The 17,938-nt window shown below is 38.0% G+C and overlaps 1 protein-coding gene across 1 annotated transcript; it reads left to right on the top strand.

Moving 5' to 3' along the window:
- The first annotated feature begins 7,435 nt into the window (after window positions 1–7,435).
- LOC131544679 (fucolectin-1-like) lies at window positions 7,436–17,362 on the top strand. The gene is made up of 8 exons (XM_058783065.1): window positions 7,436–7,509; window positions 7,852–7,887; window positions 8,063–8,324; window positions 14,317–14,459; window positions 15,484–15,763; window positions 15,866–16,005; window positions 17,035–17,121; window positions 17,203–17,362. The coding sequence occupies exons 1-7, from the start codon at window positions 7,467–7,469 to the stop codon at window positions 17,079–17,081; spliced, it is 951 nt and encodes a 316-aa protein (XP_058639048.1). The 5' UTR covers window positions 7,436–7,466; the 3' UTR covers window positions 17,082–17,121; window positions 17,203–17,362.
- Window positions 17,363–17,938: the final 576 nt, after the last annotated feature.

Genomic DNA, 17,938 nt, shown 5'->3' with positions numbered 1-17,938 from the left:
GCTTTATTGTCATTCTGCTATGATAGGCTACTTCTATTTCTTTTTTTTCTTTTCTACGAGTGCTCTTATTTAAGATTATGAATGCTTGTCTCTTGTCAAATTTGTACACAAAGTTTCACTGGAAAATAAGAATAAAGTTATTTTTCTTTTTTGACAAAGTTTTAAATAGAAGATATTTACAGTTATAATTTTAATAAAAAATAATACTTTCTTTAGTTCTACAAGGCATATTTGTTAAATGAAAATTACTAATCGAACAGATTTGCATATAAAATGGTATTTTCATGTAATTTGGCGAACTTCCGGTTTAAGCCACGCCCACTTCCGGATTTATCCGAATACACATACAGATACAAACAATTTTGAGATTGTCACAGATACAGATACAGATACAAATAATGGCTCCGCTGCACACCCCTACTGTTGAATAACTGTTTGAAATCCGGCTCCATTCCGGATGACCTGAAAATGGCCATGGTTACCCCAGTTCTCAAGAAGCCCTCTCTTGATGCCTCTATATTAGGAAATTATCGACCAATATCCACCTTACCATTTATTTCAAAAGTAATGGAAAAAATAGTGCTCCTACAACTTCAGTCTTTTTTAACTTATAATCATATCTTTGAAAAATTCCAATCTGGGTTCAAGTCACTTCACAGCACTGAAACTGCCCTTGTAAGAGTTTTAAATTATATTTTAATAACTACTGACACTGGCGCTTCTGCAATCTTAGTGATGTTGGACTTGTCATCTGCCTTCGATACTGTCGACCATGAGATTCTCATATCTCGCTTGGCGTCTCATGTGGGAATTGGGGGGGTGGTTTCAAACTGGTTTAAATCATTTCTAACAAATAGGAGATTTGTGATAAAAACTGGAAATTTTCTCTCGACCCCAGGCAATCTAACCTGTGGAGTTCCTCAGGGCTCTATTCTATCTCCCGCTCTCTTCTCTCTTTATCTTCTTCCTCTGGGCTCTATTTTTAGGAACAAACTTTGCCATTGATACTCTTACTGCTTATCTTGCGGATGTCAAATCACAGCTCTCCAAAAACGTTCTGTTCTTGAACCCAGATAAAACCGAAGCTATTCTTTTCAGTCCCTCAGAGCATAGGTCAAGAATCAATCTTGGGACCTTAAAGTCCTCCATTTCTCCCCATGTTCGGAATTTGGGCGTGGTGTTTGATAATTCCTTAAAATTTGATAAACAAATTAGTGCTGTAGTAGGTTCTAGCTTCTTCCATCTTCGTTCTCTTTCTAAAATTAAGTCATTTCTCTCAAAAAGATCGCTAGAGGTTGCTATCCATGCCTTTATAACGTCTCGGCTGGATTACTGCAACTCACTCTATTTTGGTATTTCAAAGTCCAAAATAGTAGTTCAAAATGCAGCAGCTAGATTCTTGAAGGGGTGCAAAAAGTTTGATCATGCCACTCCCCTCTTGCGATCACTGCATTGGCTGCCAGGTCACTATCAAATTGAATTTAAAACCTTGCTACTTGTCTATAAATCACTTAACAATCAAGCTCCGTCTTATTTGACTGATTTACTCCACCCCTACACTCCGGCGAGGGGACTAAGATCACAGGGCAAACTTCTCCTCCAGACCCATAGAACACGCTTAAAAACCAGGGGACCTAGAGCCTTTGAAATGGTATGTAGGTATCTGCACTGGGAGCGATGGCAACCTTTTCAACCTTGCACGTCTGCACGCAAAGACCAAGGTGCGCAGGGTCCTGATTAGGGAGATGCTGTTTGCTGATGATGCCGCCCTGACTACCCATACCGAGGAAGCACTACAGCGTCTCATCAGCAGCTTCACTCATGCCTCTGATGAGTTTGGGCTGACCATCAGCCTGAAGAAAACAAACATCATGGGCCAGGATGTCAGCAGCACTCCCTGCATCTCCTTCAGCGATTATACCCTCGAGGTAGTGGAGGACTTTACATATCTTGGCTCCACCATCTCCAACAACCTCTCTCTGGACAACGAGCTGAACACCAGAATCGGCAAGGCATCAATAGCGATGGCCCACCTGACCAAGAGAGTGTGGAACAACAGCATGCTCACCACCAACACCAAGATGAAAGTGTACCAGGCCAGTGTCCTCAGCACTCTTCTCTACAGCAGTGAGACGTGGACTATGTACACCTGGCAAGAACACAGACTTAACTCTTTCCATCTGCGCTGCCTGATGAGGATCCTGGGCATCACCTGACAGGACCGTGTCCCAAACACTGAAGTGCTGGCCCAGGCAAAAACATCCAGCATGCACGCACTCCTTTCACAAAGTCATGTCTGCCGAATGCAGGATGGCCGGATTCCTAAGGACATCATGTATGGTGAGCTCGCCTCCGGCACCAGACCAACAGGCAGACCAGCGCTCCGGTACAAAGACGTCTACAAGCGTGACCTGAAAGCCGGAAGCCTGAAATATATGTAAATATATATTTCATATATATAAATATTTATAAAACTTGCTACGGCTAACTGAGACTCGTCACAGCACTTACATATTATTGCTGTTTTGTTGGTTTGATTGCTATTGTCCTCATTTAAATCACTTTGGATAAAAGTGTCGGCTGAATGATTAAATGTGGACGTTAATTTGCCTGAATCTGTATAGAATTGGGGACCTTTGTAGGCATACTGGGAATGTATTTTTGAGACATTTAATTTTGTATGTAAATCCATGTGTTAATAAAAAGTAAAGTGTCTTTCAATAAAGCTATGTAGTATTCTATTGTTGCTGTCTTATTGCTAAATATATATTTTATATGCATCAATATATGGCTATGCATGGTTCATGCATATATTGCAGAATATTGAAAAATAAGCACTAGAGTCCCATATATCAACATATATTATTTCATATATCACATCATATCTTCCAATATATTCACATATATTTTTGTTTCGTAAGGGTTGACAGCACCACAGACATTATTTCACTTGGGGTGGCCATTGTTTCACTATTGCTGTGTTATTATTTGCAGTAAAATTTGTTGGTGTGATTCTCATTGGCATGACTTCTATTGCATACTTGGTGCTGTTATATTAGCCTTCTTCTTATATAGGAAGACTCTGCCTTCTACAGGATTATTGTTTTGATGGTTGATTTTGATTGTTTTTGTATTTGTGTGTCCTCATTTGGGTTGCATTTCGGGGTGGTATAGTCACTACAATTGGGCTACTTGCTACAAACAGCTGAGTGGGAAATTATCATCTCATCTCAGAATCTGAGAAAGAGTGATTTCATCGGGTTATTTTTACAAAGTTCAATGACATGTGAAACTAGTCATTTTTGAGATAATAGACATTGCTAATGACCTTCGATCAATGCTGTTTTTTGGGTTTAACAATGTAACAGCTACTTCACCAGTCTTTGCGAAAATATTTTGGAAGATTTTGATTCAGCACCTTTTTAGTGTATTAATCACATTTAGCTGCTATGAGAGGCTAGGACACATCTTATTTCTGAAACTATTCAACGGCTAAGATTCTGTTTGAGGATGTATCTACAAGTGTAGTTGAGTTAAGTTATACAGATGAGCTGGAGTTTTGAAGAGTTTTCTTCAATTTATTAGGTTCAGGGCTCAGTGACAGAGACTATCAAGCTGATGTAAAGGTGCTTTGACACAATTGAAACGGGTAGCATTTGCGCTAAATATATCAGATACAGCAATAGAGATTTTGCATTGGTTACATGACATCTATGTCAACCCAAGAAAGGAAAAGTCAGAATAACTTTGACTATGTGGCATTATTTACCGCAACACATACTACGACTCAAGGCCTTTGCCTTGTTTATTCAGTTCAGACAGTCTTTTTTGCTTTGCAAAGCGAGTCTTTGTAATGTTTGAAGTTAACAATTCACTTGTATTGCAGGACATGTGACAAGTGGTCCACGATGTTAAAATTTCCAAACATCATGTTTGAGGAATTTAGATATTTTTATCTGAAGTAATTCCAGATGATCGAGACAGTACAGAGCTAATTAATATATTTTTTTTTAAGGGTAGAGGACAATTTGGAACTCTAAATTCTAATTAGATTTTCTGTGCTGTTGATCTTTTTTGAACAATAGGGAATGCAAAGCAGGTCAAGCAGTAACTACAGAATAAAAGTATTGCTCTCAGTTAGTTTGGTTGCTCTAAATGTGAGTTGGCAAATGGCAAAACAGCTGACATCAACACGGATTTCCGTGATGCCTTTGGTGTTGTGCAGGACTTTGGAGCAGGTTGGCAGCAGAGTGGTTTCCTCACTAAGACGTGAGACGGACGAACCCTTACAGACCAGACATCTGCGGTTGCTGCCGCATGAACGGCAGAGATTTTCACTGCTGAAGCATGTCATCTGCACACTGAAACACCTCACTGACAGTTCATAGATAAAGCCAAGATGCAAATATGTGGATTTGACTGATTCTAAATTTGCAGATGGATTATAGACTCCTTTTCTGGTCACACAGATACACAGAGTGTGTCTGTCACTTAGGCATTTTAAATGTGTTAATTTTTAAACAATATGGGCAATGGGTTTTGAGGAAATGCGGAAGAAGTTTATGGATGTGTGATGTCAAACACACAATTTGGCAACACTATTCTATTTAGTTGGGAAAACTTGCTCCCTCAGGGCTGTTTTGTGAGTTTGTGATTTGTATAACTCTTTATGATAACATCTTTATTAGGTAAAGTTAGATGGATACGTATTAGACATTATGAATTTGCACATTAATTTTGAATGTGAACTGGCGAAATGCTGTAGGAAGGAGTCACGAGGAAGAACCTTGTCTTTTAGTGACTTGGGGGTCAGCCACATGATGAAGATATGGCGGGCGGGGGGCTACGATGATTAGCTTACACCAGACTAGTTTAGTTGCAAGCCAAATGGTCTCTATGGTCTTTGTTTTTCTATCGAGGTTACAATGGTGTCAAAATAATTTCAAAGAAATTTAAACAATCTTGATTTTCAAAAAGAGCAGTCTCTGATTTCCATTCTCTTGTTTTTGTTTTCGCAGATCAATGTCTATTGGCGACCTTCGAGAAATTTGCTGAGAGGTTTGAGCCTCATCATAGAGGGAACAGTTTGTGTCAACAGCATGGGCAAACAAAATTTCAGGGAGCTTCAGAGAGAGATGGAACTTTGCAATCTTCAAACTCAAGATGGTTCTCCTGGAAGAACAGAACAGGCTACTGAGACACTTCAAGAGCAGACTACCGAGATGGCACATCGAGAACTGGCTACTGAGACTCTTCGTGGATAGAGGCATCCTGAGCTACAAAAGAGTTATCAGTCCTTTTATATTGTTGTCTTGAGACAAGCTGTATTATTATTGAATTTTAGATGTCTTCAGAACAGAGATACATGACTGGAAAGATACGTGACTAAGATAAAGTTAGTTAGCCACAAACTGTTTTGAATTTTGTGCTTTAGTTTTTAACATACAGGGGTATTTTTAAGTCATTTATTTGTAGAAAGTCAATCAAGCCAATTCATGGTTAGTTTTATTTTATTTATTTATTTTTTATTGTCATTCTCGAAGGTATGGTCAAATCATGTGATGTGTATTCAATGATTTATCCATGGCTAGAATGACAGTGATGTAATTTTGGTCAAACTTTAAGGGATTTTTTCCTCATAATGGAATTCATAATGGAATTTGTATGCACATTTTTTACTACCATCTGATTTGATTTTGAATGGCGCACTTCAGTTGACAATTCTAGTTTCAAACTGATGAACCTGTCAGACAACTTGAGTAAATACTAGGGCACAGAAACACTGTTGCTGAGACGCCAAGAGATGCTAAAGATGACAAATGGCCAAAAGTGTTAAAGGTAGAAAAGGTAAAAGCACATGCAATATGAAATGGTAAAGAATATGTTTTTACAATGAGTTTTTGGAAAATCCAATTGTACCAGTAATCACAGAGTGAAGCATGCCAAGTGATTGCAACTGAATGTTGCTCATACCTTTTAGATAATACTAGAAATGCAGTGTATAATTTAGCTGAAGTTCAGCATGAACAAGTACCTAAACTTGATTAAGGATTATGTTCTTTTAACATCTGAGGCATGATCTAACAATGCTAAGCAGACATTTGTAAGCAAGTAAGATTTGTGGCAGATTAATGTAGGTGAAGTTTGAAAATGAAAAATGTAAATGACATGATGACCTGGTTGCTTTCAAACCCCAAGACACCAGTACGGATGCAGTCATAGAGTGCTTCTTCACATGTTCGTGCTCATCTGAGAGAGAAAACAAACAACAACAAAAACATTTGGGAACATTTGCTTTTACATTTACATTCATGGTTTTGGAACATGTTTTAAGCAAATGACTCAAAGAAAACTTGCTGTGAATAAGAAAAACAATTGGCATTCTAAGAAGTGAACAGCAGTAGTTGCAAATGCAAATTGCATAGAGTGGCAAAGATTTACTACATTGCTATATGAACACTATGTGAAAGCTATTTAAAGATAGCTTTGTGTCTTCTAGAAACAGATCCTATCATCATGTCGGACCAGATGGTGTTTGTGTGCTTTCAGGGAGTTTTGACAGGCAGCCTCCATGCATAAAACAAAATGCAAATGTGTTGATATTGAGAAGTCTGAGTTTAACAACAGAGTTCAGGTCAAATCTGATGCCACTGAATTTGGAAACAAAAGTGAATACAAACCTTAATGGAGTACTGGAAGATTTTCCCCAACTTTTCCTTCAGCATTGCTGACAAACCAATCCAGTTTGGTGAATTTTGCTATTGTTGTGAACACCTAATATTCAATGTAAGCAGGGCAACATGAAATTCATTCTTTGATTTGCTTTAGATAAAAGTGTCTGCCGAAGAGATAATGTACAATTTTAACAGCATTGACATTAATCACTAAACTGAAGATACAAATTATCATTATTTTCAGTGAAAATGTGATCACTTGTTTTGTTGCTAGAATATATTTAAGAAAATACTTAATACAAAAAGCCATAATATTTATTTATTTGGATGTGTGTGTGTGTTTCTGTGAATTGTAGGGACTTTCCATAGACTTCTATTACTTTTATACTGATCAAACAATATTTTATATCCTCTAACCCTAAACCTACTCCTTACAGAAAACCTGTTTGCATTCTTACACTTTCAGATAAACATCATTTACTATTTTTATTTATTTATACTATTTTTCCCCTCGTGGGGACCGCATGCAATGTCCACAATGTAAAAAATGTCAGGTTTTACTATCCTTGTGGGGAGATTTGGTCCCCACAATGAAGCATAAACAAGTACAAACGTGTGTGTGTGTGTGTGTAAACACTTTTTTTTTTTTTCCAGCTCCAGACGGAAATAAAAGTGGGAGGAGAACTAGGATCACGTGACTCTGATGTAACTTGAACTAATATATTTCTCCCAGGAACAACATTCATTCAAACCTCCTCAAACAAAAGCAGAAATATTCACGAATTGCCTGAAATGAACATGAACGTTTTCTACAAGAGTCTGTTGTTTTTACTGGGTGAGTGAAACATACAATCTGTCGCATATCTTAATGACCTACAGTCTGTTTTCAGCTTCATCTTTCAGACAGAGAAACACTTAAGAAACACAGAAGACCCTACATTATAATTGAATGTGTCGTTTTTGGTTAAAGTTATCTAAACAGCCTTAAACAAAATAATTTTACTAGAGAAGCTAAATTATATAATACACATACATGATTTTAGAGATTACACTCAATTTGACCAAAATAGAAAATATTTTTAAAGAATAAATCCAACAAAATATAGGCTTATGCTCATAAGAACAATCCTTTTAAGTTGCTAAATACTGAGCATCATTCTGTGTTTCTCATTTCAAGGCTTTTTCTCAGTTCAGACGAAGGCGGGGACAGAAGGTGAGATTTTGTGGATTAAACACTATTACATCTTTTATTAGTGAGTTTGTGCTGCTGTGAAATATTTTCAGACACATGATGAAAACCTATGAAATTAAATAGCCAAGCAGGGCTATAAATAATTGTAAAAAATAATTGTAATCATAACTAAGGTTGTCTCTTGAACATATTCCAGTGAACATTGCAACATGGGGAACAGCCGATCAGTCGTCATTATATTTTTTTAACTGGTCTGCCCAAAATGCTCTGGATGGGTTGAGCTACACCTGTACTCATACAAACACACAGAGTGACCCGTGGTGGAAGCTGGACCTGATGAAGATGTACAGCGTGAACAGAGTGACCATCACTAACAGACCCGACTGCTGTGACAGCAGGATAGACGGGGCAGAGATTCGGATTGGAAACCATTCTTCAAATCTTCTCAGCAACCCACTGTGAGTCTCTCAGATATATTCATACAGATTCTGAGCAGTTGGTTTCTTCATACATACAAGTGTGTGTGTGTGTGTGTGTGTGTTTCTTATACTGAATATTCGCAGGTGTTTAGACTGTTAATATCAACCTGGTCTCATAGAAATACGTACCTCTGTGCACTTTTTGTGCGACACCATTTTACGTACCTTGCTGCACGTTTCGCCGCAGTTTCAAATAGAAATGTCCACTGAGTGGCGCTAAAACACAGGTTCAATATGTGAACCCTGGCACGTTTTTATTACGTAGATATTGGTACGTATTGCTGTTTTTTTATTATGTTGCTTCAGATACGTATTGTGGCGGTTCAGAATTCAAATATCCGGGGACTATCGGGTAGGTTTAGGGCTGGATTTGGTGTAGGGCGTATTTTCAACACGCCCTACACCAAATCCAGCCCTAAACCTACCCGATAGTGTTAACAAATGCAAAACTGATATAAAAACATGTTAACTGATGCAACTGGGCCATCTGAACTTCCTTTTACGCAGATTTTAACTGCTTTGTGGTACCGTAGTTTCACGGGATTCGAACCGGTGCTTCTCGTCTTCTAAGTCCGTCTCCGTACTCCGTGAACCACCGAACAAACTTGTCATCTATGAAAACCCATAGATATGAAGCTGGATGTGTGCGATGTTAACGTTCAAAAGCATCACTTTTCAAATCTTCCAGCATATTAATATTGTTTTGAAGTCATAGCATGATATTCTTCAAGTAATTGTGGCAAAATTACGCTTTATTAATCGCAACTCTGTAAATTTGTGTGAAAATGTTCATTTATTTTGGAAACTGCAGTGATATGTACTTATTGGTACGTATTTCATGGCACGATAAAAAGTGCACCCAGGTACGTAAATGCCATGAGACCAGGTTGGTTAATTAATATTGGTATTTGCAGTTCAGTGAGTGAGTCAGATGTTGATTCAGTTCAGTGAAGGATTTGTCTTACTGATTCTAACTTGCTCTTCAACAATTCATTTAGATAACTTATAATAAAGTGCCACCTGAGCTGCCAGAACAATAAATAATTTATAAAAATAAAGAACAATACAAATCAGAAAATTTAACAGGATTTGTTTGAATGTCAGAACTTGTTCTCTACACTACACTGCAGACGCACACACTCGCAGGTGCACACACTCACAAACTCTCACACACACACACACTCTCTCTCTCTCTCAAGTTCACTTGAAGTTTATTCATTAAATTATTACCATCATTGTAGTAAGTGCAAGGTTAATTTATACACCACATTTAAACACAGCTTAAGATGACCAAGTGCTATAAAAGAACTTTAAAATTAAATTAAGAAGTACAACACACACAAATATAGTTGTCAATAATAACCTATATGGGACAAAACACAGAATATACACTGCAAAAAATGCTTTTCTGACTTAGTAGTTTTGTCCTGTTTTCAGTCCAAATATTTAAAAAATGATGGGGTGGAAAAAAAAAAAAGTGACAAATTCAATAATTAAACAACACCGCGTCGTTAGCGTTGTTATTGTATCAGACACTTGCTCTTAACATTATATGAAAATCAAGCTCAAATGGAGTTAACAAGGTTTTTGACCAGAGAATGACGGAGATGGAGTGTTTTAAGGCTGTAAACGCGGCGCGTCAATCTGAACGGAGGCGGGGTGAAGTTACGAGGTTTCGCTGAGAGCTTGATGATCCTGGCGTTACGAAGTTTTACTGACAAGCTCTTTTTAATTCTTATCATTGGTTAACTATTTTTTAAAACCCTCTGATTTAAAATAATAATAACTCAAGTTTGGATAATTTTTCACAGCACCTGACTGGGCTAGGGTATGGCAACACGGAAACTCCGCCCCTGCTCCCGTGCCATGCCATGTCGCTTTTGCATATTTTGCAGTTAACACACTTTTTCTGTTTATTTAGTGTGAAATGCTCCCACACCTTGGATGACTTGGGTCGCACGGATTTATCTGCCTCCGCCATGTATTTTTCCTCTACCTCCGCTCGTTTTTTTTGCTCCGCCCTGTCTATGAGGTAGGGGTGGGCAGATCGATCCTAATATCGATAATATCGATACCAACGTTGGTATTGATATCGGATCGATACTAGCCTGCCGAGATCGATACTTTAGTTTAAATATCTCTAATCTACGCAAAAGTGTTGCTCCTGTTCGATAAAAGAGCGGACATGTCTCTGAAAACGCCGCTCCTTTCACATCTTACGCACACGTTGCTCCTCCCCTGCTCTGCTGTGTTTAGTTGTCCTGTCATCATGTGACTCAGCGGCGCCAAGCAAGCACGCAAAACAAGCACTTTTGGCTGCTCTGAATGAGAGATGACAGACAGAAAGAGGAGCGCTGTGTGGAGCTATTTTACAGCAGTAAATGAAAACATTGCAAACTGCGATGTTTGTAGAAAGTCTATCCGCTACTGTGGCAACACCACCAACTTACACAAACACTTAAAACAACACGAAAAAGAGAATGCCGAGCTCCAAAAGAAACGGAGAGAGGAGGAGGCAAATCCTTCAGACAGACCCCCAGCAGTACCAGCACTGAGACAGAGATCACTGGCCGAGTCTTTTCAGAGAGGCAATGAATATCCAGGTAGCCATAGTGATGAAATTAATATTTTAGTTATATGGGAGATTCAGCATTAGTTAATGCTAATTTGTAAAAAAAAAAAAAAAAAAAAAAATAGAGTAATTATCATAGTTGTTACTTTAATCAGCAGACTGATTAAATATAAACTATATTCAGCACATTGGAACCTGCTATTTATATGAATTATTTTACTGGAATTTATAAATATATACCATAAACCTGTAATATGAAAATGGCTGAATATCCCTTTTGTGTTAACTGTGAAAGGGACACTATAGGATTTATATTTTGGCTACATAGGCAAGATAGTCTTTAAGCTAGACTTAATTATTTTGCTATTTCACCTAGGTGGTTCCCCAAGAGCTATGGATATTACAAGGAGCCTTGCTGAAATGATTGCAAAGGACCTGCAACCTCTCTCTGTGGTCGAAGATGAGGGTTTTAGGAATTTTGTCAGGACACTCGATCCACGTTACAGGATTCCAAGTAGGAAAAATTTGATGGAAGGGAAAATACCAGCAATGTATGAAGAGTGCCATTCGAAAGTGAAAAAATCTCTAGATGGTGCAAACAGTGCTGTACTTACAACAGACATGTGGACATCAAGAGCCACAGAGGCTTATTTAACTGTATCATGCCATATTATTGATGAGAACTGGCAAATGCAAGCCTATGTCCTAGAAACCTGTAGTTTTTCAGGACAACACAGCGCTGACAACATTTGCACACAATTAAAAAGAATCACTGATGAATGGGGCATCACAGACAAAGTTCAGGCTGTAATAACAGACAATGGTGCCAATATGGTTGCTGCTGTGCGCAAAGCAGGTTGGGCACATTATCCATGTTTTGCACACACACTAATTTGGTAGTAAAAGACTCCATTAAAGCTCTCCCTGATCTTCTTGACATCCAGCAGAGGTGCAGTGCTATTGTAGCTTTCTTTCACCACAGCACAAGAGCGGCAGAGAGGCTCAAAGAAGTTCAGAAACAACTGAAGTCGCCAGAACACAAACTGATACAATCAGTTGAAACAAGGTGGAACTCTGTGTTTCATATGTTCGAGAGATTATTTGAGCAGAAGGAAGCTGTTACCACAGTCCTCTGTCTTCTTGGAAAGACCTCACTGTGCTTAAGTGAGGAAGACTGGTCAATGATCAGTCTGTCCATTGATGCCCTGAGACCATTTGAGGAAGTAACAAGAGAGATATCAACTGAAAAACATGTTTCAGTTTCAAAAGTGATTCCCCTGGTGTCACTACTTCTGAGATCAACTGCAACACATCAGTGCCAAGGTAGCAAGCTAGCTGCTGAGCTGTCAGCACAATGCCAACGTCGTTTCAGAGGTATTGAAACCTTTTACGGTCTTGCTGTCAGTACCTACCTGGACATAAGATTTAAAAACATTGGGTTCCGCGACACGGCAAATATTGAACCTGTGAAAGGGCGACTCATCACTGAAATTCAGTCAATGAACCAGACCTCAGACCTCAGCTCAGAGTCTGCTCCTGAACCAAGCTCAAGCTTGGCCACAAGCTCTGCCTCAGCAATGACTATTGCAAATACCTCGAGCTCCCCTGCAGGGGCAGCTGCAAAAGGTGGGATATGGACAGACTTTGACTCTCAAGTCCTTGCTTCCCAGCAGCATCGGACAACTGGCACTGACGCCTTTATTGAAATGCGAAGGTACTCAGAAGAGAAGCCAATTCCACGGGATCAAGACCCACTACTTTGGTGGAAAAAGAATGAGCCAATGTTCCCGTCTCTTAGCAAGATAGCCAAGAAACACCTGGGCGTCATTGCATCATCTGTACCTGCAGAAAGGATTTTCTCGAAGGCAGGAGAGTTAGTAAGCCAGAGAAGAAATGCAATTAAAGGGAAACATGTAAACATGTTATTGTTTTTGAACAGAAACCTCTAAGTCTTAACAGGGTGTCAAAGTTTAAAAGGGGGCTGCGGGGAATATTTCCTTGGACATAGGAGGGCGTTGGGGCTGAGAATCAGAGGCAGTAGTAGTTTGTGCTTTAGTTATTTGCACTTTATTTACTTATTTTTTTACAAGCAATTGTTTGCACTTTGTTTATAAAATGAGGCAGATGTGTCTAATGAAAGGGACACATTTTATTTTGTTGTTTTGAAACAAAACAGATAAAAAACTGGAAAAAAGTTTTAAAATATTTGTTCTCCAGTAATAATTTTGTGCACTTTGTTTATTTAAAATATATTTGAAACATATATGTGTTTTAAATTGATTTATTTAAAGACAGAGAAGTGCTAAAATATCAGTTGTTTTGTTATTATATTATTGTTTCTAAACAAAACCCCCAGACTAAAGGAAAGGCAAATGTAAGTTTAAAAGATTCATTGTTCTTTAGTAAAAATTGTTCAAATTTTGTGTTTGCAAATTCAGTTCATTACAGTAATAATAATAATAAAATATATATATATTTGGCTTAAGTGTTTAAAATCTGTCCTGGGTTATAACATACACATTTAATTATGCTTTGAGAGCAAACATTACAAAATCTTTTAGTATTAATTGAAATTAATTCTGATTTAGCATATTAATGATGCATTCACCTCATAAATCATGACACACTGCTCTCCCCTACAGGAAAGTACATGTAGGTTCAAGTGCATGCTTTGAAAAGTAAAAGTATCGGTATCGGTATCAATATCGGCGATACTGGCCCTGTATTTACTTGGTATCGGATCGATACCAAATTTTGCAGTATCGCACACCCCTACTATGAGGCGCCGAACTCTGCTAGCATCAGTGCGCGAGAGAAACCGAGTGTGTTCACTCCACTCCGCGCTTTTTTTTTTTTTTTAATAATCAAACGTCTCCGCATCGCGCGACACAACGAATCGATTATGAAATTCGTTGCCAACTCTTTTAATAATCGATTTAATCGATTCGTTGTTGCAGCCCTAATTTGGAGTTCCTGTCCTTGTTTAGTCCTCATTAGTTAATTATCTAGTCTCCCCAGCGTTCTTAAGCCCTGTTTCCTTGTCTCTGTGTTCTGTATTGAATTGTCTTTGAAGTGTCATTCTGTAATGTCAGTAGTTGTTAATAAAGTAATTTGTTCCTCGTCCCCGCGTTTCCCTGGCTCCGATGACACGTGTTTTTGTGCTGCTAATGGGCATACACCCTTGCAACAGAGTTTCAGGAGTGACACATACATCCCTCATGAATGAGGGATTCATTTTCGAATGGGAGAAAAATATAATTTAAAATATACATCGTGTTGTGAAAGAAAGAGTTAATGATATTAAATACATTCAGGGATAAGAGAAGAAAATACAAGTGAAGAGTCATACTATTAATGAGCAACAAAATCACAGGAACTCTCTCTTTTGTCTTTCTCCAGATGTGCTGTAGTTTCTACTATCCCAGCAGGAGCTACCTACAGCTACTCGTGTCGTGGGATGGAGGGACGTTATGTTTCTGTGAATATTCCTGGAACTTCAAAGATTCTTACTCTCTGTGAAGTGGGAGTCTATGTGATTTCAGGTAATTCAGAGCTACTTAAAGGGTTAGTTCACCCAAAAATGAAAATTAGCCTGTGTTTTACTCATCCTCGAGGCATGCTAGGAGTATATGACTTTCTTATTTCAGACGAATCATATCGGAGTTATATTAAAAATTGTCCTGGTTATTCCATGCTCTATCATTGCAGTCAGCAGGTGTTTCTGTTCAACTGTCCACAAGTTGTCAAATAAAGCGCACGCATCCATAATAAAACATATGCATGCATTTTCTTGAGAAAAATATCCATATTTCAAACATCATAAACACTTTTCTCTCATTTCTGCTGACTGCAATGATAGAGCTTGGAATAGCCAGGGCTGTTTTTAATATAACTCCGACTGGATTCTTCTGAAAGAAGAAGGTCATATACACTTAGGATGCCTCGAGCGTGAGTAAAACACAGGCTAATTTTCATTTTTGGGTGAACTAACCCTTTAACAACCGGGTCTTACCCTTTCCAGGGGAATGTGACTGGACCAGCCTGAAATAAAAGCTTTTATTAGGCTGTTTGAACAACACATTCTCACTCCCAACTCACCACATATTGACGCTTGGTCAGGACCACTTGAGGTTGCTTTTTTAACATGCAGGTTCCTCCGTTGTTTTTCAGTTGTTTGTCTTAATTTATTGGTTTGCATGCATTTGTAAAAATAGAAATAATTTGATATAAATTTATACTTTCATTGGAGCACCTAACCCCACCCCTACCCTAAACCTACCCACTTCTGAACAATATAAAAGTGCAGTCACTGGTATTTATCGCAAAAACTGACCATAAACAAGCAGTACGATCGCGTCTATTCCTCTTACAGATCAATCGCTTTGCCTCGACAGATTTGGAATATTAATATTTTAGAAAAAATTATGACTGTAGTTGTATCTGCAACTGTACCAGTTCAGACAGATCTGATAGAAATGTATTCCTAAGAAAACCGCCTCAAAAACACACCAAAGCGTATACAATAAGCTGACTAAAACCATTTCTTGACACTATGACATCTTCCAGATAATTTGGCTACAGGAAGAAACGTCACACAGTCATCAACCTATAAGAGCTGGTTTGCTGAACAAGCCATTGATGTCAATCCAGGTTTCACAAGGTGGTGGTTATCATGTTCCTCAACCACTGTTCAGACTAACCCGTGGTGGAGGCTGGATCTGAGTTCTGTGTACAGAGTTAATAGAGTTGTCATCACAAACAGACTAGACTACCATCCAGAACGAATAAACGGAGCACAGATTCACATCGGAAACTCTCTGGAGAACAACGGCAACAACAATCCCATGTGAGACCCTCTTTCAGTGACTTAATATTGATAAATAATCCCTGAAAACACACATGAAGAAAGACTAGAAGTCTAAATGAGGTTTTCTCCGTCTCTCTTTAGATGTGCTGTGATTTCTAGCATTCCAGCTGGTGTTTCCTCCAACTACACATGTAACGATATGGAGGGTCGATACGTGAATCTGATCATTCCTGGAGATTCAAGGATTCTTACTCTGTGTGAGGTGGAGGTGTATGGAGAAGGTGCAAACAAGCATATTTAGTGTTTTGGGAAACTATTAATGGTTTCACAATTGTTGAAATTTGGCAATTTATGTTTTTTGAAAATGTTGAAACAGTTGCATGCTTTCAGTAATTTACTGCATAAAGCACATTTGTGTTTGACTATTGCAGGTGAACCTGTATTTAATGTCATCTAGGTATTTTATTTATTTATTTTTTTTTTTAGGGGTGTAACGATACACGAATCGCTGTTGAACGATTCACGGGCATTTTCCAAATGGAAGTGATCATCCCTATCCCCTTGGAGTGGGGACTTGGGAGTGAGCAGGGCACGTGCGTGTCATTATGTAGTCGTTTGGAATGCACTTGGTGAAGGGAGCGTAATTTCCTCATTATCTTCAGCTGGGATGTTCCCGTGACAACGCAGCACGGTGTGCGCCAGCAGATGTCGCTGTTTAAATGTCAATAGTCTTTTATTGTTGTTAGCATAACTGTTGCAAATAAACATACATTTTATATTTTAAAACGTTTTAAAATATGCTATATAATATATAAAAATAATATATATAAAACTTTTAAATTATGAAATGTATTTTTTTTTTTATGCGGTTGTCCGCCAGCGAATCTGTTGACGCACACCGTGCTGCGTTGTCACGGGAACATCCCAGCTGAAGATAATGAGGAAATTACGCTCCTTCACCAAGTGCATTCCAAACGACTACATAATGACACGCACGTGCCCTGCTCACTCCCAAGTCCCCACTCCAAGGGGATAGGGATGATCACTTCCATTTGGAAAATGCCCGTGAATCGTTCAACAGCGATTCGTGTATCGTTACACCCCTAATTTTTTTTAATTTGTGTAGTTTTGTTCATGATTTTTGAGGATCATTACACAACCTCTCAATGCATCTGTTTAATCTTAAGTGACATATGCATTTATAACAAACTGCTGTAGATATTGTAGACTCATTTTATGTTTTATTATTTGCACTTAGCATTTGCTTTTCCCTTCTGTCTATGCATGTTCATGCTCGTGTGCCCTTTTAGGTCCTTTTTTGCAAGAAGACTCTTGTAAAGATGAACCTGAAGTTTGAATCTGTCTGAACCTGAGATGAGATCCATCTCCTGTCACAGGTGAGAGAAGGAAACATACAGAAATATGAAATCAAATCACATTGGTAGTAGTTTTAAGAGATCTGATCATTTCAGCTTCAGTCTGATTTGGTAGAACGAGGGATTTCTGACGTGAAGAAAGAGATGATGATGATGGGGGAACCTAAATTCTCATCAGATCAGCTTTGATGTTCTTCATTTACATGATGAAATTTTCTCCATTTATTGTTGATTACAATAAAGTTGTATATGAAAACTGAAACCACTGATTCCTGATTGCTGCTTTTAAGCCATTCGTATTGTATAAAGTGCATCTTGACAATAAGGCAGTGTCATTTAAGTGAAATATTTTTATTAACATCATTCTTTTATTTCAAGCTTTTTTTTTACTGCAGTTTACTATTTTAATTTACTTCATTACATTTTCTTCTTTTTCAGCTATTGCATAGTCATTAGTATTAAAAAATACAAAAATAACAAAAATCGTAATATAAAATGGTGCAGCCTCATGTAACTTTATAAAGTGTCAGAGGACTGCTAAGTGCTGACATTTTTAGCTATTAATTCACATATGTGACCCTGGACCACAAAACCAGTCTTAAGTCGCTTGGGTATATTTACAGCAATAGCCAAAAATACACTGTATGGGTCAAAATGATAAATTTTTCTTTTAATGCCAAAAATCATTAGGATATTAAGTAAATATCATGTTCCATGAAGACATTTTGTTAATTTCTCACCGTAAATGTATAAAAACTTCATTTTTGATTAGTAATATGCATTGCTAATAACTTCATTTGGACAACTTTAAAGGTGATTTTCTCAATATTTAGATTTT

This window comes from Onychostoma macrolepis, chromosome 07, assembly GCF_012432095.1.
Source record: "Onychostoma macrolepis isolate SWU-2019 chromosome 07, ASM1243209v1, whole genome shotgun sequence".
Lineage (NCBI taxonomy): Eukaryota > Metazoa > Chordata > Actinopteri > Cypriniformes > Cyprinidae > Onychostoma > Onychostoma macrolepis.
The sequence above is the reverse complement of the archived record's forward strand: the minus strand, read 5'-3'. Positions and strand labels throughout refer to the sequence as shown.